Raw genomic sequence first — 22,858 nt, 5'->3', positions numbered from 1 at the left:
CCTTTAAAGGGATGTATCAGCCCCGTAAGACTTTCCTTCATCTTCGGAACACAAATTAAGATATTTTTTATGAAATCTGAGAGCTGTCTCACTCCTCCATAGGCTTCTATTGGAATTGAAACTTGCCTGCCCAGAAAGTTAGTAAAAACATTGTTAAAATAGTCCAGGTGACTACAGTGGCTCAACCTTAAGTTTATCAAGCGACGGGAATACTTTTTGTGCGCAAAAAACAAACAAAACTAACGTCTTAATTCAGCTATTCATTTTCTTTTGTGTGGTTCACGTAGTGTAACAGAACGTAGGCTCACTATTGGCCAGCATTACACACACATGACCAGCGTCGGCCAATAGTGAGCCTACGTTCTGACGTGCAACACAGAAGCGCTGCGTTGTTACACTACGTGAACTCACTCAGAGGCCCACACAGAACAAAATGATTAGTTGAATAAAGTCGTTATTTTTGTTTGTTTTTTGCGCACAAACAGTATTCCCGTCGCTTGATAAACTTAGTCTGTAACTTACACTGTAGTCACCTGGACTATTTTAACTATGTTTTTAATAACTTTCTGGGTCGGAAAGTTTCAATTACAATAGAGGACTATGGAGGAGTGAGACTCATCAAAAGAGATTTTCATCAAACACATCTTAATTTGTGTTCTGAAGATGAACGAAAGTCCTACGGGGTTGGAACAACATGAGGGTGAGTAATTACTCTTTATTTTTGGGTGAACTATCCCTTTAAGTGTGTGACGTAGAGGCGGAGACGTTCGGATCCATTTGCAGATATTTATTTAAGATGATGATAAACAGAGAATAAACAGGCAGGACCTCAAATGGAGACAAGGGTAATCCAGAATCGAAGTCAAACAGGCAAGGTTCAGAGGCAGGCAGCAAAGGTTCATAAAACGAGTACAGAGTCCAAGTTCAAGAGGCAGGCAGCAAAGGTTAATAAAACGAGTACAGAGTCCAAGTTCAAACACACGAGATCAAATCCAAGCACAGCGAAATCAAGGGTCACAAACTGAGTCTGAGGTTGGGTAAAACAATACTTCACAAATGACAGAGAACAGAACAGTCCAGATAAAGGGTAGCTGAGGGTGCACAGGTGAGACTGGTCAAATAATAATTGGCTGATTAGGGAATAACGAGCATGGAGGATAATGGGAAATGAAGTCCTAGTATGCAGAAGAGAGGGATCTAGTGAAACCAGGAGGAGGCGTTGTCGTGCGTTCCGTGACAGAGCCCCCCCCCTGCGAGCGGCTCCGGAAGCGAGGACCTGGTCGACGACGGGGTCTTCCACGGGGTCTTGGAGCAAGTAGGTCTGGGTGATCCTGGTGGAATGCAGCAGTTAATGTGGGATCCAATATGTCCTGAGACCTGACCCAGGAGCGTTCCTCGGGACCGTACCCCTCCCAGTCAATGAGATATTGCAGAACCCCGCCGTGACGTCTGGAGCTCAGGATCTCTCGCACCCGGAAAGCCTCCGTGCCGTCCACTTCAATGGGGGGAGTCTGAACAGCAGCGACCTCCTCCCGGTTCCTCTCACTCCTGGGGGCAACAGCGGGTCTGAGAAGGGACACATGAAAGGTGGGTGAGATTTTGTACTGAGCAGGGAGTGACAAACGAAAAGAAACAGGAGTTATCTGACGGAGTATTTTGAATGGTCCAATGAAACGAGGAGAAAGCTTCTTGCATGGTAGCTTGAGGCGAAGATCTCGAGCGGAAAGCCACACCCACTGGCCAGGTTGGTATCTGGGACCCTCACGCCTCCTTCGATCCGCCTGATGTTGATAACGGCGAACGGCGCGCTGCAAATGGACGTGAGCAGCATCCCAAGTAGCCTCGCTGCGCCGAAGCCAGGCATCTACCGCGGGAAGGTCGGAAGGCTCCCCGGCCCACGGGAAGAGGGGAGGTTGGAAACCTAGAACACATCGAAAGGGTGTTAAACCAGTGGCAGGCTTTATCAGAGAATTCTGGGCATATTCTGCCCAGGCCAGAAAACGACTCCAATCCTGTTGATTCTGGTGGCAGTAAGTTCTCAGGAAACGAATCAGGTCCTGGTTAAGGCGTTCAACCTGCCCATTGGCCTGAGGATGGTAACCAGAGGTTAAACTGACATTGATGTTTAGCTTTGCACATAATTCTCTCCAGACCCGGGAAGTAAATTGAGAACCGCGGTCAGTCACAATGTCTTCGGGCAAGCCAAACAGACGGAAAACCTGATTGAATAAAGCCTCTGCAGTTTGTAAGGCTGTGGGCAGGCCGGTTAAGGGGATGAAACGACAGGACTTAGAGAAACGATCCACCACGGAGAGAATGGTTGTGAATCCTTGAGATGAAGGGAGATCCGTAACAAAATCCACGGCGATGTGAGACCAGGGACGTTGTGGTACTGGCAGAGGTTGCAGCAATCCTGCGGGCTTGAGATGGGAGGATTTCACAGTATTACAGACTGAGCATTGGTGAACAAATTTGATAACGTCAGACTGAAGAGAAGCCCACCAAAAGCGGTTTGAGACCAACTGAATGGTAGCGGCAATACCTGGATGACCTGCGCTGGGAGTGCAGTGAACCCACTGAAGCACACGGCGGCGGAGATCTGGAGGAACAAAGAGACGATCAGCAGGACATTCTGGTGGAGCGGGATGACGACTCAGTGCGGTGGTGATTTCGGAGATAATGTCCCATTGAACGGGAGCCACGATGAGAGCAGTGGGTATAATAGGTTCAGGCTTGGTTTCGCTGGCTGGATCATCGAATTGGCGGGAGAGGGCGTCAGCTTTGACGTTCTGGGAGCCTGGTCTGTAAGTAATCCTGAAATCAAATCTTGAGAAAAACAGTGACCAGCTGACCTGATATACTCCAGATTCCTATGATCCGTGAGCACTGTGAATGGTTGACGAGTTCCTTCCAGCCAGTGTCTCCACTCCTCAAAGGCGGTCTTCATGGCCAGAAGCTCGCGGTCACCCACGTCATAATTTCTTTCTGCAGAATTGAGTTTGCGAGAATAGAAGGCACAAGGAAACATCTTAGCTGGCTCACCATGCCGTTGTGACAACACCGCCCCCACACCTGTGCTAGATGCATCCACTTCCACGATGAATTCCTTTTCTGGATCAGGGTGATGGAGAATAGGAGCAGACGTGAACCGTTCCTTGAGTTGAGCAAAGGCCTCAGTACAAACCGATGTCCACTTGAAACATTTACCTCCTCCTTGAAGCAGAGATGTGAGAGGAGCTGCAATCACACTGAAGTTGCGGATGAATCTGCGGTAAAAGTTAGAAAAACCCAGGAAGCGCCGTAGATCTTTAACCGAGGCTGGCTGGGGCCAGTTAGTCACTGCTCTGACCTTGTTGTCATCCATAAGGACACCGTCCGCACTGATGACATAGCCCAGGAAGGAGATGCGTGTTTGATGAAATTCGCACTTGGAAAGCTTGGCATAGAGTTGATTCTCAATCAGACGCCTGAGAACTGCACGAACATCCTGGACATGCTCTTCAAGGGAATCAGAGAAAATCAGAATGTCATCAATGTACACAATAACTTTACGATGCAACATGTCCCTGAAAGTCTCGTTAACAAATGCCTGGAAGACGGAAGGACTATTGGATAGGCCGAAAGGCATTACCCTGTATTCATAGTGCCCGGATGTAGTCGAAAACGCCGTCTTCCATTCATCTCCACTCCGTATGCGAATCAAGTTGTAAGCATTCCTTAGATCCAGCTTGGTAAAATAGCGAGCAGTGCGGAGCGTCTCCAAAGCTGCTGGGACTAGAGGAAGAGGGTAGCGATACTTGACTGTTACCTCGTTAAGACCACGATAATCTATGCACGGCCGAAGACCCCCGTCCTTCTTCTTGACGAAAAAGAATCCAGCGGAGGCCGGGGATGTCGAGGTAGTGATGAAACCCTTTGCCAGCTGTTCGTCAATGTACTCCTTCATGGCCTCTGTCTCGGGTTGTGACAGTGGGTAAACTCTTCCGCGTGGAATTACAGCCCCTGGTAAAAACTCAATAGCACAGTCACCAGCGCGATGAGCAGGCAGTTGGGAAGCCTCAGTTTCGCTAAAAGCCAGGGCGAGATCATGATATACAGTTGGAATTTTCAGAAAATCCACTCCCTTAAGGGAAGCGTTGTGAAGTTCAGTACCTTGGACAGCAGCACTGCAATTTAACTGGCAGAATTCGGACCAACAGGATATTCTCCCCTCAGACCATGAAATTTGGGGATTATGTCTCTCCAGCCATGGAAGTCCTAGAATTACTGGATGTCCGGGTGAGTGAATTGTGAAGAATTGGATGGTTTCAGTGTGCTGTTTCCTGAAGCCTAGCGTGAGGGGTTGGGTGATGTAGTGAACCTCTCCAGACCCTAGAGGGCGTCCATCCAGGGCTTCTACAGTGACACCGGACTCACATGCGAGGAGGGAAACACAATGAGTTCTGGCAAAAGATAGATCGATAAAGTTTCCGGCAGCTCCCGAATCAATCAAGGCTTTTGTGTTTATATTTTGACCATTAATCCTTAGAAAACTCTCCACAGTAAATAGTTTAGAAGAGGAATTAGAACTCACCGCAGCTGAATTTTTGAGGGCTGGATTAACCGGACAGGTGGCCCGCAGATGTCCTGCTTCTCCACAGTACATACAGAGATGATTACGGCGTCTCCTCTCCCGTTCCGCGGTGGAGAGGCGTGTGTAGCCAATCTGCATAGGTTCCGACTCCACACTGGGGAGAGTACGCTCAAGAGGACTGGATCTAAGAGGCGTGAGTCGGGCGCGTAACAAGTTGTCCAGGCGGATAGCAAGCTCCATAATTTGACTTAGCGTTTTACCGTCGTCGCGACACGCTAGTTCTCCTTGGAGGTTCGTGTTCAGTCCCTTGCGATAAATGAGCTTGAGGGGTTCCTCCGTCCATCCAGTTTGGGCAGCCAGGGTACGGAAAGAGAGCGTGTAGTCCGCTGCGGTCGAATTCCCCTGGCATAACGTGAGCAGCAGTTCACCTGGATCCCTTCCTCCCGCTGAGTGCTCGAAAACCTCTCTAAATTGAGTCAGAAATTCGTTATAAGATGGGAAAGAGAGCTGACCACCATACCAGAGTGCGGTGGCCCATTCCAGAGCTCGACCCGTGAGTAGAGAACATATGAAGGACACGCGACTTCCATCAGTGGAGTAGAGCTGTGGCTGCTGGTCAAAACACAAACTGCACTGCAACAGGAATCCCTTACAAGCAGAAGGTGAGCCATCAAATTTCTCAGGGTGCGATAATTTGGGTTGAAAGGAGTGGTTACTCACGACCGGAGGTGCGAGGGGATGAGAAGGTTGATCCACAGTTGCGTCTGGCTGCGATAGGGATTGAATCGTTCTTGCGAGCTTCTCTGTGAGAGCGGTTAATTTGACCAGCTGTTGCTGATGAGCAGTGAGAACATTAGCTTGATTAGATACCTCGGAGGTAAGTCGACTGAGTTCTGCTGGATCCTGATGTGGTGAAGTATTCTGTGACGCATAGCCGGAGACGTTCGGATCCATTTGCAGATATTTATTTAAGATGATGATAAACAGAGAATAAACAGGCAGGACCTCAAATGGAGACAAGGGTAATCCAGAATCGAAGTCAAACAGGCAAGGTTCAGAGGCAGGCAGCAAAGGTTCATAAAACGAGTACAGAGTCCAAGTTCAAGAGGCAGGCAGCAAAGGTTAATAAAACGAGTACAGAGTCCAAGTTCAAACACACGAGATCAAATCCAAGCACAGCGAAATCAAGGGTCACAAACTGAGTCTGAGGTTGGGTAAAACAATACTTCACAAATGACAGAGAACAGAACAGTCCAGATAAAGGGTAGCTGAGGGTGCACAGGTGAGACTGGTCAAATAATAATTGGCTGATTAGGGAATAACGAGCATGGAGGATAATGGGAAATGAAGTCCTAGTATGCAGGAGAGAGGGATCTAGTGAAACCAGGAGGAGGCGTTGTCGTGCGTTCCGTGACAAAGTGCCATCAAAGTGCAGCATTAAGTCTTCATTGTGCAGCTCGCAGACACAGTATTAATGTGCATGTCTGCAGCGCTGCAGCTGCCTAACGTATTAATTGTGTGTTATAAATGCTCTAATAGGCTGTTTAGGTTCCAGCGCTGTGTAAATATTGTAGGCTGGTGCGAGGTGCAATGAGAGCTTCCTCTCTTCCCGTAGAGCACAGGATGTTTTGTGCCTGTCAGTGTAGTAATTGCAGGCTTGATCCAATAAATTAGTGAAGCCCCCTTTTGTGCTTCATTGCTCCCCAATTACATCTCAGGTTCATGCCATTCCAAGCCGTCTCATTCTCTCGCGGTCGCTCATCTGAGATGGCCTGAAGTGGTTTCTAATTTTTATTATATATATATATATATATTTTTTTTTTTTTGTGAATGGAGCACTAATGGGTGCTGGGTTCTTGGTTACCGTGGCGACGGCTTGTAGAGAGCGCCGTGTTGGTTGTACAGATTTGAGCCCTGTGCTGCAGGTCAGATCTGTCTCTTATTACTTCACAGCCAGCTTTAACAAATGATATTAGACCGCAGCATTATACATGGGAAGTGGTTTAAAGCGGACAACTAAGAACCGACTGGCTCTATAACGGCCTTCTCTCTTTGCAGGTACAACGAGTTGCTGTTCATCATAGACACGTGCCAGGGAGCCTCCATGTATGAGAGGTTTTACTCGCCGAACCTCATGGCTCTGGCCAGCAGTCAAGTGGGAGAGGACTCGCTCTCAGTGAGTCAAACCTGAGGAGCTTGGTCTCCTGCACACCTGGAATTAGCTGTTGAATAACCTTTACATGAACATTTATATGAAAATTATAGACAAAAAGGGTTTTGGGGATTAAATGAATAGGGAATCACAGGGATTTTGGGATGTGATGAGGTCTGGGATCAAACATACACAACTGCTAGATCGTTCAATTCGTTCAAATATGGTTCAAAAGTTTGGGGTCAGACAGAAAGTATTTTTTAAACTAAATTAATTCTATGAATGCTGCTAGGATGCATTAAATCAATCACAAATGACAGTAAAGAATGATGTATGATGTAATAGGAGTTCTACTTTCTACAAATAAATGCTGTTCTTTTTTTATACGTTAAAGAATCCTGAAAAAACTGCATCACTGTTTCCACAAAATTCTATTTAGCTGTGCCATCAAAATTAATAAAGTTTTTAAATTACATATTCAAATCTAATAAAATAGAAAACAGTTATTTTAAATGGCAATAATCGGGGAAAAAAAAACAGTTTAAAAATACAGTTTAGATTATGGCAATAATCTAAAAAAAACAATGATTTATTTGAACAAATAAATACATACTTGGTGAGAATAAGAGACTTTTTTCAGAAACATTAAAAAAAATCTTACTGACCCCAAACTTTCTGTCTGAAAATTTGCCCCAGACCAACTACATGAGCAATTTTTACGAAATTATTGATGATAAATTATTGTTTTTTCTTCTATGGCACTTTATTTTACAGTCCTGCTCCACAATGTACATGCAATGTATTACAGTAATTACAATAACTGGGTAATAACCTTGAGCATACACCTAAACCTAACCTTAAAGGGTCAGGTCAGAGGTCACGCTTCATAAAGTGCAACCATTTTGACTAAATTTGACTAAAATGATGTGCCATTTCATTAAGATAGATTTGACTAAATGTAATGAATACTGGGCACACTCAAACCAAAAATGATTCAGACACCAGATCAAATTTTTGATATTTTTTTACTAGTGTGTGCAGGACACTATAGTTCATTTATGTAAGTGAGGATAGAAAAGTAAAGTAAACGGTGACATATTATACCCAAAAAGTCTTCATACAGTGGAATACCAGTAAAATGTATGAAGATTTGGGACCAAACATTATTCAGACACTTTGAGCTGACCATGTTTTGCCTATTTTTTTTTTAATTATTGCTAATGCGACCTTTCTACACCACAGACTGAACTAAATGAAGCATTGCTTGTTAATTTGTTGACCTAAACTGCTATTATCTAATTGTGTAGTTGAATTTAACAGCTGACAGATATTCAACAGAATTCATTTGTGAGATGTTCTAACAGAAGGATGTCCAAAACCAGTGAAATATCACCTGATTTGATAACTTCTTGTCATATTTTATTACCATTTTCTAAACCATAGCGAATAAACTGTGATAATGTGAGAAATGTTGAAGTGTCTGAATACATTTTGGTTTGACTGTATAACATGACAAAATATCGAGTCAATTTAAAGGTTATTTTTGTCAAAAGACAGAATCTTTGTCCAAACCACTGTTTATAGTTTTTAGTGCAAAAAATAAATTGATCGCAAACATTTCACACTTTTGTTTTATCTAGTCACATTGGACTTGGTGCGAATAGACTGTAATACACACTAGACTAGATTCTACATCTGTACAACATGACTCTCTGAAAATCCCCGTACATGAAGAGTTAATATACATTTTAAATGATTGAAGAAGTGTAAAAGATTGGGATTGTTTCACCGGCTGTATTGTTCTGTCCTTACAGCATCAGCCAGATTTGGCAATAGGGGTCCATTTGATGGACAAGTACACCTTCTACTTACTGGAGTTCCTGGAGGAAGTCCACCCTGCCAGCCAAGCCAACATGAATGATCTGGTAAGTGTCTGTGTGCATGTGTGTTTTGTGCTGGCTTAGAATTCCAGCCAAATAATATGGAGAATGCACATTTTCTCATAATTGGAAACTAGTTCCTACAGGAGTATTTCCCTTATCCACAATGCTGGTACAAGTCGAACTTTAAAAAGCGGCGGTCACAAAGACGTCCTGTCACCTCAGATGAAAAGAACGGCCTCGCGGACCACAGGTCTCATAACGCAGCACTTTAAACAGAGCGACTAACACAGGCGTAGGTCAAACAGCTTTGAAACGGTCAGGAGGGAGACCTTTTCTCTGAAGGCCCAGGCGAGCTTTAGTTTCTCTTCCCTTCATCTGAGTGGTTGGAGTCCCACCAACTCCCACAATCCATTTTGATCTCTCCTGCCCTCCACATCCTCTCTGCTTGGCACAGTGCTTCTTAGATCAAACAGGTCCAACAACAGCCTCTTTTCTGGTTGTTTTTTTGTTCCCTGTGCTCTTCTGACTCTCTCTCTCTCTCTCTCTCTCTCCCTCTCTCTCCCCATTCTACTGCATTAGCAGTGAAATTATTGATTTCCCGTGGGAGAAAGAGAGAGGTTTTAATGTTGATAGAAAAGGGCCACTTGATCTTTCATGAATGATCTTTCACATGAATGATCTCTCTTTCACTCTCATCATCAGAAAGATTGCAGAATGTCTTTCTGGCTGTCACTGTGTGCACTGGGAGTTGTGATGGAAAATAAAGCAGTTTGTTTAAATCTGATTCGTTTGGCTTAATTCAAGTATGCACTTGAAACTTGTTGTTCAGAGAAATTGCATTTTTAAATCATTAAGAGTCATGTCAAGTTTGATTCATTTGATTTATTCATGCTTAGCTTTTTTTGGGGGGGGGGTCAGTCGTGGCCTAATGGTTAGAGAGTCAGACTGGTAACCCGAAGGTTACGGGTCCGGCAGGAAGTGACTGAGATGACCTTGAGAAAGACACCTAACCCCCAATCGCTCTCCAGGCGCCGCAGCAAATGGCTGCCCACTGCTCTGGGTGTGTGTGTGTGTGTGTGTGTGTGTGTGTGTGTGTGTGTGTGTGTGTGTGTGTGTGTGTGTGTGTGTGTGTTCACTGCTCCTAATGTGTGTGCACTAATTTGGATGGGTTAAATGCAGAGGCCAAATTCCAAGTATGCGTCCACATGGGTTGCATGTGCTTGTATTTACAAAATAACCATACACACACGTATATTATGTGTAAACAAACTTATTTTGGATGCGACTAATTGCGATGAATCGTTTCACAGCCCTAGACGAAATATCACGATTTCTGGCTGAACGCCGATGTTTTAATGTATAGCCGCACTTTCTTTCGATTGACAAAACTATTGTTGGCCTTTTTGTTGATTAAGAGCGGCTGCTTATGAATTTCACAAGCTTATTTCTTGTATTAATTCCTGCTTTCATTGATCAAACATTGTTAAAGGACTTCATTCTTGTTGTGTTTGGTAAACTGAATGAAATGACTCTGGTTGGGTGGGCCTGAATCATGTTAAAGCAGTTTACAGTGGTTAGCTCATATGCCTCTGCACATATTCTTATAAAACGTCTTCGTCCACATTACTGGTCTTATTGTGCGTATGCGCAGACAAAAATGCCTCCATTTCCCAGTCAGAAACTCGATTTCCCTCCACAATCAACTGCAAACCCGCATTCAGGTCTGGCTCCATTCTGATGCGGAAAGTCAGACATTATTGGATCTCATTGAATATTCAGTTTCACATTGTGGAAACAAAATGTATTGTGAATGCAATTTAATGTCCTCTTGAAATGCGAGACACACGCACACACACACGCACACGCACACACACACACACACACTTCATTCCAGCTGGACGGAGTTGGGTCTTAAATGATTTCATCCTGAGGTCACACTAAAAAGGATGATTTAGAGCGGATTAAGATTAAAACTCTCAAATTCCGATGTATTAAATGTTTAAATAATGGCTTCATCATTTGGGATGGAATCTATACAGGGTACTTTTTTTTTTTTTTTTTACATGAAAATAACCTCCATTAATGATCAGCCCAGTTTTAACAACTGTTAGGACCGGTTCACATAAAACGCGTTTTTACCGTTAAATTCGTGAGACGCTGTTCAATGGAGCGAAAAAATGGGTCTAGAGACACGTTCTCTTTTTAGACGATTACTTTTTAACACTGTGGTGAGCGAGGCGCTGCAAAAGCACAACGATTAAAGACGTCTGTCTAAGCGCGTTTACACTGAAAAACAATGGAAAAGTAGCGCAGTGGAATGGAAGAATGCGTTCTGTGTGAACGGCCCCTCACTGGTTAAATTTTCATGACCGTGTTTCATCTTCAAGCACGATTTTATACATTTTAAGAATTCACAAGATCACATATTAATGACACTTTCCTGCAGCCCATTGCTGGATGTGCAGGGAACAGATGTTATTTAAATGGTAATTTTTGTTCATTTTCTTTGTATTCATTTCTGACAGCTCCTAGTAAACTGCAAAAACCAATTCGGGAATGAATGCTCTCTTAGAAGTTGGCAACCCGTAATTAATCTCTTTGTTTGCGTTTCTCCGTCTCGTTTGACTGATAGCATTGTGTTTGTTTCAGTTTAAGGTGTGCCCGCAGAGTCAGTGCGTGTCCACTCCAGGCCACCGTACTGACCTGTTCCAGAGAGATCCGGGGAGTGTCCTCATCACTGACTTTTTCGGAAGTGTTCGTAAAGTGGAGATCACCAAGGAAACTATCGATCTGACGTCACCTTTAGAGACGCCAATGCAGAGGTAAGTGGAACACAGTCATTAGTCTCTAAATGATCCTGAGGATTACGGTTTCCTGGGAAAATGCAGTGCATCTACCGTACTGAAGTAAATTGACCCTTCACAGGGAGCTTGATTGACAGGTGATCTGACCAATCATACTTCGCCATACGCCATTTTGTCCGACAAAACAGTCAGGAGACTTAGTAGATTAACATGGGAGGATTTGAACTTGAGAAGCGGAGTGTACTGACGCCTTTCCGCGGTTAAAACATCATTCCTTCTGATGTTCATTCATGTTTATTTGATGATATAAATGAACTAGAAGGAAGAGATGATCGGTTCACGAGCAGCTTTAACTGATGCTCTAAGCGATCTGTCTGGCACATTAAAGAGCCACAAAACGGTATTTATTGTTTAAATTTCTTTAAAAAAATTACCGAATTTGAAAGGTGAGACTTTGTTTAATATCAAAAGTAACTGAAAAGTAACCTGGTCTGTCCTGTCTGTCAGCGTGTTGTCAGTGTCCTCTCTGCTCCGCGATGTGTTTTTCACTGCGTGAGAAGATGGTGTGGCGTGAGAGCGGCGTAGCTTGTTGGACATAACGACAGTAACTAAGGGGGGCGGGTCTTTGTGAAGGGTCAATTGAGTGAATTAGCCCATTCAGTGTTGGCTTGTATGGGACACAATGTACGCTTACTGTATATAATGCAGTTGGCTTATACTGACTTTATAGTCATTAAAAGCTTAATACTAATAGAAATGAATTTGTGGTATGTGTGTGGGCGTGAGGATCATGTTTGATGTTAAAGGTTCATGATTTGAGAAATAAAAGGTCATTGTACTACCAAGACATCCTGTAACTCAAAACTTTCTTGTTAGTTCAAAAACTTTTATTGAAACCAAGCTCCGAAAACGACTCGTTTCGGGTTTTTGTCACGTTAGGACGCAATAGTGCGACGGAAGACGGACGTTTTATATTGTAGACGGAAGATGTTTTTATATTGTACAAATTATTTTATCCCCTTAATTTTATCTCCTTATATATATAAGAAGAACATACACACACACACACACATGGTCACCATGGTTACTGTGAAATCTGCCAAATCAGGTCACACAGGTTCCCAGTATGATAAATATGACTGTACTGTGGTTTTTAAAATACTATTTACTTCCAATAACAATAAGACTTCAGCAGTAGATTCATATATATGATTTGATATATATAATAACATATAAATATTGTCTTGTTTTCTCAATTGTTTGAACATTAAAGTCCATTTTATCCGCCAAAAAGGCTAAATATAGTCATTTTCTCATAGAAAGAGCCGTTCCTCAAACTATAAACTTGCATTTCACACACGTTTCAAACCTTTTTTAAAACTCTAAACTCAATTTCAGCATTTTCCGTCATGTTTAGAAAGCATAGCATTTAAAAATAATCGCTATTATCATGTCACATGTCCTGAGTTCCTGGGTCAACTTATTTTGTTCCTGTCCGAAAATGTAGCCCTAACCCTATCCCTAGTACCCATAACTTATCTTAAATGATGGTGAATAACACTGACGTTGAAGCACCAATAACCTTGATTGTAAGTCTAAACTTGACATAAACTGTGAACTTGTCCCTTAAATCTGATTGGTGGATTGGAATGTTGTTCCAGGAACATGTTGCTGTTGGTGAGATCAGGTTCTGCCATCATGTCCCGAGCATAAGCATTCAGACAGCATTCAGAACCTCACTGTGAACAAAGTGCTGGACTGAGAGGAAATGTACAAGAGGGTGGAGGCCATTGAGTCATTAGTCTTATACGAGATCTGCGCTACTGCAGGTGACCTTTTCTGAGGCGAGCTGGAAGGAATATCAAATATGAATATGAGCAGGAACATTGTGCGGGCATCTAAATCGCTGAATCAGAATAAATGTGTGTGTTTTTTTTTTTTTTTTTATACACACATTCGTCGTACAAAATATATTTCCCTTACTGGTGGTATTGGTTGAATATTTGGGGATTTTTTTTGTTTTTTTTAATGTTTGTAGTTGTAACATGCAGTACTTTCAGGATTTTGTTTATTTGTTTATTTATTTATTTATTTATTTATAAATTTTTATTATTATTTTTAAATTATGTGTTTTCATTCATGTCCAAACCTATAGTCCTTTCTGTACTGAAGAAGTTTTTTTATTTTTATTATGCCCCTTTCCCCAAAAAATAAGAACAATACTTATGACAGTAATAATAATACTAACAATAGCACAAAATTAAACTTTTCAGAAATTATTTAATTTTTAATAAAACAATTATTTGACTTGCTTTGGTGTTTATAAATATACCTAAAACGTCTGAATTAAATTGAGGAAAATATATTTAAAATAGTGTATAATTTTGAGGTTTTGATTTTGATCGTGTGGTTATAGTTTCAGGAAATGTGTCTGAGCAGTAGAAGTAGAACAAACATGCATAATAGCATTCACAGGCATTGTGTTGTGAAACATGTTGGCCACAAGATGGCAGTAGTATTTCTTGGTTTATACCTAATCTAAAAAAGAAAATACAAAAATCTGATTTTTTTTTTATTCTCTGCTGTCAAACTAATCTGTAATGCAGTCTCTGTGTGGATGAGATTAGATACACATATTCGATTCCACAGCATCATAGTAAAGTGAATTAACTTTATCTACTGTAGCTCTGTTGGAATAGCAGCAGCACATGATTAAAGTCACTTTGCATTTGGACCTAAATCTAAAACTACAGTGCATTTGTTGTGCTTTTGACCAGAAAGCCTGTTTGCATAATTATTTCATTATTCATTATATCAGCTCACAAACAGATACACATCTTTTTCTAATCTTCAGAGATCATTTATGTCTGATTAGTGTGTAAAAGCTAATTTAGCTGAATCGTTCAGGTCTTCCGTGTCCTCTCAATTATTATTTTTGGTTACTGGAAAAACAACATTATTACCGTTTGAAACCCGAGTTGGACTGACCTATGGGCCGAGGAATGATGATGAGAAGAAATAATAATAATAATGACCCCCTTCCCCATCTTAGTTTTAGCAAATTCTTGATAAGCCACCATCATTTCTAGCACCGCTGACTAAAAGTCTACTCTTTGTGAATAAAATGACTATGACTAGAGTAAACAGAAACTGAGAATTCAATGAATGACATTATCATATGATGAATAAATAAATAATTCATGAATAATAAGTAAATAATATATGAGATAAATCACATTGTTCCACTGAAATGCAGCAGAACGCTGATGATTTTCACCAGGTATCGTGTGAATTGCCCTTCCTCTGGTGTTTTACATTCAACATTGATAACTGTATTACATAGATGTGCAAGCAGTATGATCATCACACTGGGGTCAGTTACATAATAAAAAATAAAATAAAAAACTTTTTTTATTTGGCGTACTTTTACTTGTATCCATCTGTCTATCCGTCTGTCATCTATCTATCTATCCGTCTGTCATCCATCTATCCATCTATCCATCTATCCATCTATCCATCTATCTATCTATCTATCCATCCGTCTATCCGTCTGTCATCTATCTATCTATCCGTCTCTATCTATCCGTCTGTCATCTATCTATCTATCCGTCTGTCATCTATCTATCCATCTATCCATCTATCCATCTATCTATCTATCTATCTATCCATCCGTCTATCCGTCTGTCATCTATCTATCTATCCGTCTGTCATCTATCTATCCATCTATCCATCTATCCATCTATCTATCTATCTATCTATCTATCCATCCGTCTATCCGTCTGTCATCTATCTATCTATCCGTCTGTCATCTATCTATCTATCCGTCTGTCATCTATCTATCCATCTATCCATCTATCCATCTATCCATCCGTCCGTCTGTCTGTCCGTCTGTCTGTCTGTCTGTCTGTCTGTCTGTCTGTCTGTCTGTCTGTCTGTCTGTCTGTCTGTCTATCTATCTATCTATCTATCTATCTATCTATCTATCTATCTATCCGTCTGTCCGTCCATCTATCCATCTGTCCATCTATCCATCTATCTATCTATCTATGCATGCCTTGTTTTACTGCGGGGGGGAATTAGTCCCATCAGACTGAATTATCTTGCTTATTTATTTACTCGTTGTAAAATAAACAAAATGAAAATCTGCTGCAGGCTCACACTTGATAAGTTATTCTATTGGCGTGACACAAGCTGAATTGCTTGGATCCACTGGAGTCTTCTTTAAGCGTCTTTTTTCATATTGGTTGGCAGGAGAAAAAAGGCTTTTTTTAATTCATCTTTTTTCTTTCAAAAAAATACCCCAATCTAGTGGAAATTAATCTTCATTCATAAACTATGGAAACAGGATTTATTTCTCCTCATGCTGAACAAGTTGCATTAGACTGTATCTACTGTTAATGTCACATGACTAAAATGAGCAGTCAATCACAAGAAAGCAGACTCAGCAGATGCTTGTGATAGGTTGTGTAGCATCTGTTCGTGAACATTTTCTAAATGTTTATATGTGAAGGGTTCATCCATGCATGTTTTTTTTTTACCATTTAATTAATAATTTAAACATCACTCGATTTTCTGGTGAAACAACTTTTCTCTGGTGACATATTCAGGACCAGTTAAACTCCGCCCCTTTCCTACAACCGAATGCAAGTCTGCTGCCATGCAATCAACATCAGATGCATAGAACCAAGTCATTTTTTTCTGGTCCGCTAATCCATTTTACTCAGTATGTCTCAATATCGAAGAAAAGATTTGACGTCTACTTACGGTGCATCGCAAATGTATCTGTTGTGAAAGGCATGACAAAATAATACTAATAATGGTGAGTTTTCACTGATATAATAACTGATATTTCACGCATGGCAAAAAGGTTAGGTCACCGGTTCGTCAGCATATCCACTGAACAAGCTGTCAACCAGCGCTACAGTCAAGAAGAGTCAACTCTGTCTGTTGCTTTGGGAAAGGGAAGTATTCTCTTTTTTTCCCCACTGTCACGGCCTGTCATGACTCATACGCTGGCACATCTGTGGGTGAGACGGCAGCATATGCACCTGAGGGAAGGTCTCTGTCCCGTGTCTCTCTGCTGTCTTACAGCTGTCATGCATGGCTGGCGTCTCCCGCTCTCTTCTACCATCAGGCTGCCTTGACAAGGACACGAGTCCACTCTCTAATGCCTGGGCACCTTGCTCACTCTGTCTGGGCCTGTGACCGCATGGACTAGTTGTGTCACATCTGGAGCAATGCATGTCTGACATGTGGCAGCAGAGCGCTTGCGGGACGTTAGGGGTGGACAGCTTTCACTTAACCTTCTTTAAAGTATCATATATACTGATTACCACCTTTGACTTTCTTTATTCTGTGGAAGACAAAGGGGGAACTTTCAAGTCAAGTTTCAAAAGAGAACACTTTTGTTCACAGGACCAACATACCACAGGCCACAATCAACAACCTGATCAACTCTACGTGAAGGAGATGTGTTGCAGTGTGTGATGCAAATGGTGGTCACACCAGATACTGACTGGTTTTCGGCCCGCCCCCAAAAATACAGTAAAAATGCACATTTTAGAGTGGCCTTTTATTGTGGCCAGCCTAAGGCACACCTGTGCAATAATCATGCTGTCTAATCGGCATCATGATATGCCACACCTGAGGTGGATGGATTATCTCGGCAAAGGAGAAGTGCTCACTAACACAGATTTAGACAGATTTGTGCACAATATCTGAGAGAAATAGGCATTTTGTGTACATAGAAAAAGCCTTAGATCTTTGAGTTCAGCTCATGAAAAATGGGGGCAAAAACAAAAGTGTTGCGTTGATAATTTTGTTCAGTGTGTGTATATATATATATATATATATAGCATATGACCACATTATTTGATGAACCAGGTCATTTAGAACAGATCATTCATACCAGTTTTGAGAACCAAAATGGCGCATGGATGACTTTGATAAAAACGAATAATTTTGTAATCTGACAGCCCCAGTCCTTTTTTTATATTGCACTTTATACAATACAGATTGCTTCAAAGCTGCTTCACAGTAATACACAGGAAAATAATGGCATTAAGGTTGCAAAATCCTTCATTTATGTAGCTAATTCCATTTCACCAGTAAAGCAAGGCTACAGAAGACAATATGAAGGTAAAATGATGCCATAAAGAATCGCATGATCTGATTATCATGCATGATTGTTCTGACTTCCATTTTTCCGGGCTGACACGTTTTTTTTTTTTTTTTTTTGCCAAAATGCGGCCAAAATCATTGCACGCCTGTGAACAGTGATTTGCAAGCAAAAACAACTGTTGAAAAAACTGCAAAACGGATTGACTGCGTATCTCTATGTGTAAAAAACAAAATGTTGTAAATGTCTGAATGGCTTGTGAACGTAGGGCAAAAAGTTCCCAATATCACAATATTTACTGTTCTGTCTTTCTTTTAGCTGCGCTTACAGTTTTGGCACCATTCTCTCACACATTGAGTTTTGCAAACGTGAGGAGGAAGGCGGGTCCACCTTCTTCTTGTAGCAAATTTGATTGGTTCTATAAACACACCAGACACCAATACATTTATCTTTATTTGTTTCAGCATCGCTCTCTCTGCCGGAATGGTACTTTTAAAGGTACACTGTGTAGTTTAAGTATTTTATTAGCTAAAATCAATGTCTTTATTCATAAATATGTCCTCAATGGTGTACAATTACCTCTCCCAATGATCCGACTTATCCTCCGAATTTCTTATCTTTATTTACATTGGACAGGTAAGTCCACGGAGGCTTCAAAGTCGTTCCGCCATCTTGAAAAACTATAATAGCAGAGAGGGACAAAAAGCACTAGGCTACCTCAACGCATTTCCACAACGCGTTTTCGTTTAGAGCCAGCGTCACGACAAGGAGAGAGGCGTAATGCGTGTCACTGCCCCGGTAAATTTGAAAGGTTGCACTGCACGTACTTCATAATTCAGGATCATACTTATGCCGAGCCACAGGAGAAATGGCAAAATTTTATTTAAAAGGAAACGTGACCGGCAAATTCAAAAACCGAGGGTAAATAACGGGATAGCTTTACCCAGGTGGAAAGAGCTAACGTAATGGAGAAAGAGTTTGAAAGGGACTCTGAAGTTTCCCGCTTTCTTCTCGACAGGTAAGTCAATGTTACGGTCTAAATTGCAAGCTTTTTTTCATTGCTTGGTTGTGTAATTCATTATATAGGCAGCATAACATGTAACGTATAGTTAAACTCGACGAAGAGCTATTGTTGTCATAGCTTCTTGGTACATAACGGCTACCGTAGTTGCAACACGCATTTGAAAAAGCGAGGAGCTGGAGAGCACTATCCGTTTGAATGCAAAATACAATTTCACCGCTAGATGGGAGAAATTCCTACACAGTGTCCCTTTAATGCACACATAAAAAGTTACGCTACGATTTTTCATGTTTTTAAAAGAAGTCTCTAATGCTCACCAAGGCTGCATTTATTTGATTACAAATACAGTAATACAGTTTAATATTATGACAATTTAAAAGAACTCTTTTAAAAAACTGCAAAACGGATTGACTGCGTATCTCTATGTGTAAAAAACAAAATGTTGTAAATGTCTGAATGGCTTGTGAACGTAGGGCAAAAAGTTCCCAATATCACAATATTTACTGCATTTATTTGATTACAAATACAGTAATACAGTTTAATATTATGACAATTTAAAAGAACTCTTTTAAATTGGGGAAATTGAAATCCATTTATAATGCACGACACATGCAGTCCTTTATAAGGTGTGTACCATTAGGCTAGACTCCCAAGTGTTCATACTAAATTTTGAGCTGGTGTGTATGCAATTCTTTATGGCATAATGTTACCTTCCTAGACAATAGCGTCAACGCCAGCATCAAATTATATTTAAAATGTAGCAAAGAAAAGTCATCCAGGTTTGGAATGGCACGAGGGTGAGTGAATGATGACAGATATTCATTTTTGGGTGAACTAACCCTTTTTTAGCATGAGCAGTAGAACATCATGTTCCCCAGTGTTTAAAAGCAAAGTCTCTCTGTAGTGTGACAGTAGAGGCGTGACGACGCTAAATCATTCTGCAGCCATCCTGTTTTCCGCCTCCTTTCCTCCGCAGTCTTTGCCGCTGTATCAGAGGGCTTCCATTAGGTAAATTAAGTTTTACAGAGGAGGCTGGTTTAATAGACTCCCCACTCGTCTTTATGATACGTGCCCACTCTTTACGAGATTGTATTGTAATTCAGGTTTGCCCAGGGTGATGATGTTGACTGCCTAGCGCAGGTCTCAAGTCTCAAAGTAATTAAATGTCAGGTGATGTTACGGAATGAAAAATAAATCAGGAGGTGCGGCGTGGGCATAAAAGAAATGAAAGTGTGCTCTCAGTACACACTCGCCCCCTCTCTAAACACCTTCTGATGTTTTTTCATACGAGTTGACGAAAACTCTTTCTTTTGAAAGGTCATCGTGAAAATAGTTGCAAAATTGCAGGGACAGATGTTGAATCATTTTGAGACTTTAAATGATTCATTAGCCTCGTATTGCCAAACTGCTTAGGGTTTTCAACACAAATCTGAAGGTGCATTCCAACATACATCAATGTACAGTTGCAAACCCACAGGAGGTCATTAGATTTCAGTGAGATTTGGCGATTTCCAGCGGCATGAGCAAGGACTTTAACGTCTACATCAGGGATAGACAACTCCGGGTCCTGGAGGGCCACTGTCCTGCTGAGTTTAGCTCCAACCCTAATTAAAACACACCTTAACAAGGCAATCAATGTTTTCAGGATTACCGTACTAGATACAGGCAGGTGAGTTGTTATCAGGGCTGAAGCTAAACTCTGCAGGACAGTGGCCCTCCAGGAACGAAGTATCCCTGGTCTACATGAACCAAAAGTTGTGAGCAACTTCAGTATTGTGACATATTTTCAAGTGAAACAGAATATTAAATTATAAATAATAGATGGCAGGGCTTGATTTCCAAGCCATCAAACTGATGTAATCAAATGATGAACACAATTCCAGAGGAGAAACACACTTTCTGATTTTGACTTGAAATTTTGAAAACAAACCGTTTTTTTTTTTTTTTTTGTGGTTTCATTTGCACAGATTATTTATTCACTACAAGACTACTAATCTGCGCTCAGTAAAATCATGTCAGTTTTGATTTCAAGAAGACTTTAAGGCCGTGACATACCAATCCAACAATCGGCTACCATCCAATACCGTGCGTCGTTGAGCACTAGCCAGGCTCCTGTCGTCGTTTTTTCATTCGATTGAACATGTTGAATTGGTGGCGTAACCTGTTGGTGGGTCAGATCATTCAAAGTCAGAAGGAAGTGACGAAAGCAAGGAAAACAAACCAAGAGGGCTAACATTAAGGCTGTATCTGAAATCACATACTTCCCTACTATATAGTAGGAGAAAAACAGTATCTCACAACAGAAGTATGTCCGAATTCACAGTGCTCATAAAAGAGTTGTCAAAAAGTACCTACTACTTCCGACGGGATTTTGAAGTGTGCATACGATGGACACTTTACTATCCCATGAGGCCACGGGAGAGGATTTATGAATGATGCTATGCAACTGATGCTGGTGATAAAGGCAACACGACAAATGTATGTCCAGATTATTTTCCTACTATATACATTCATACTGAATAGAACATACTTTTTTTAGTGGTCGTGAAGTAAATACTTATTCAAAATAAGGACCTACTTAAGAGAATATGCCATTTTGGCTCTTCTCATTGTATATTCGCAGTCCTATGCTTGTGTTCGAAATCGCCCCCCGGTATCTTCATTCACTATTCCCTACATTACTCCACTAATTTAGTCCACTGAGAGAGTGAATTAAAACGAGTGAGGGAATTCGGACACTGAGTGCGCTGAAGCGCTGCAGCTTTTGCATGGTTTGTACTGTTTAATAATCATTTAAAACGTAGCAAACTGGCCGCTCCAGTAGCAATGAAAAGATTTATTTTGAGCTCTGTCATGGAAACTAGCATACATAAACCGCAATTAAACAATCTAATAATTAATTTAAAGGGAATGTATACTTGTATGATATTACACTGTAGCCACATTGAACCAGCCGTTTGGAAAATGGATGAATGATTCAGCTGTGAGCGCCATCTTCTGGTCAGATGTGGGAATTCAGGCTCACAGTGCATTATGGGTATTCTCTAGTGGTTTTGAGCATACAATGGTTGTACACTCGTTATTGCGGTGCATTGTGGGATTTAATGAGTGCTCTGTAACATCCACTACATAATAGTGCCCTATTTAAGGGTATAGGGTGATTTCAGACACAGCCTTAGCTCCTCTGGTTTTCTGTTTTTGAATGATGAATACAGACTACTGCCACCTCCTGGCATGGAGAGTTATTTCCTCTCACATAGACGCAGAACGTACGTGCTAGTTGGCCGACGACTGTAGTCTTTGCAGTGTGCTCAAGTGCAACTTTTTGAGACGACGCCACAGCTGACTTTTGTCGCTGCTAGTTCTTTGACGTCTGTTTAGTGTTTTTGGGCCTTTATGCAAATGCGGTAAAAGTAATATAGTTGGATAGTGTTGGATATTGCAGTTGAATAGCAACTAGGGCTGGGTATTCGCAAGCTTGCAGTTCCGATAACTAATCAATTTGATTTGACATTGATTAATTTGCATATATGTCAGGTGCATTACAAGTACGCTACAGGGATTTTTTTTTACTAGCTAACTATCACATTATGTCTTTTTTAAGGTAAATAAACCACAAAAACCATACCAAACCGTGACTTCAGAACCGTAATTTTTGTGTACAGTTACACCCCTAGTAACTTGTCCCACACCATTTTGACTACATACATGAATTACACCTCAAATTGTGCGGCTTGTTGGGGAGATTCTTTACGAGGATTTGAAGGATTGTTCTGAGATCTTGGGGTCAGAATGTCTTAAAGAGGGTGGGCTATTTTGACTCTCTTCAAACCAAGAACCAATTACTTCAGAACACCCTAGCAACCTCTTAGAAACACGTTAAAACTAATCCAAAACAAACTAGCAACCTCATTGTTGGAATTGTAAAGTTTTGAAAACGTAAATGATAAAAAAGTGTTTATTGTATTACTTGTTAGAATGAAGCAATTTGTTGCGTTGCTACTGCAGTGTTTTTTTATTGCGGTTTCATTGCTGGTGTGCAGATGCTGTAGCTGGCAGGCTCACAGTAAATAATCTTGCTGTGTTCTTGTTGCTTTTCCGCTTTGCAGTAATTCAAGTCTATCCATTTAAACCGAGACCAAAAGTGGTTCAATGTGCCTATACCATACACATGGCTAGAATGACAGGCCATTTTGTCACCTAATAGAAAAAAACCTCATCCCGATGGGCCATGAATTTGCTGCCCCGGCCGCTCATTGAAATACAGGAGTGATTTGTCGGCTGGAATGCTGTGCCCAACTATAGAT

General features: G+C 41.2%; 1 protein-coding gene across 1 annotated transcript in view; it reads left to right on the top strand.

Annotated features, from left to right (window-relative positions):
- The window catches only part of pigk (phosphatidylinositol glycan anchor biosynthesis, class K), a 47,530-nt gene that overhangs the window by 4,196 nt on the left and 20,476 nt on the right, over positions 1-22,858 (top strand). Inside the window, exons 7-9 of the mRNA XM_079614068.1 lie at positions 6,632-6,749; positions 8,540-8,650; positions 11,258-11,430. Coding sequence (XP_079470194.1) covers positions 6,632-6,749; positions 8,540-8,650; positions 11,258-11,430 — 402 coding nt within the window. The remainder of the gene's footprint in view (positions 1-6,631; positions 6,750-8,539; positions 8,651-11,257; positions 11,431-22,858) is intronic.

The sequence above is a fragment of the Phoxinus phoxinus genome, assembly GCF_949152265.1.
Source record: "Phoxinus phoxinus genome assembly, chromosome: 5".
In the NCBI taxonomy this organism is placed as follows: Eukaryota; Metazoa; Chordata; class Actinopteri; order Cypriniformes; family Leuciscidae; genus Phoxinus; species Phoxinus phoxinus.
This window is presented reverse-complemented; position numbering and strand designations above follow the sequence as displayed.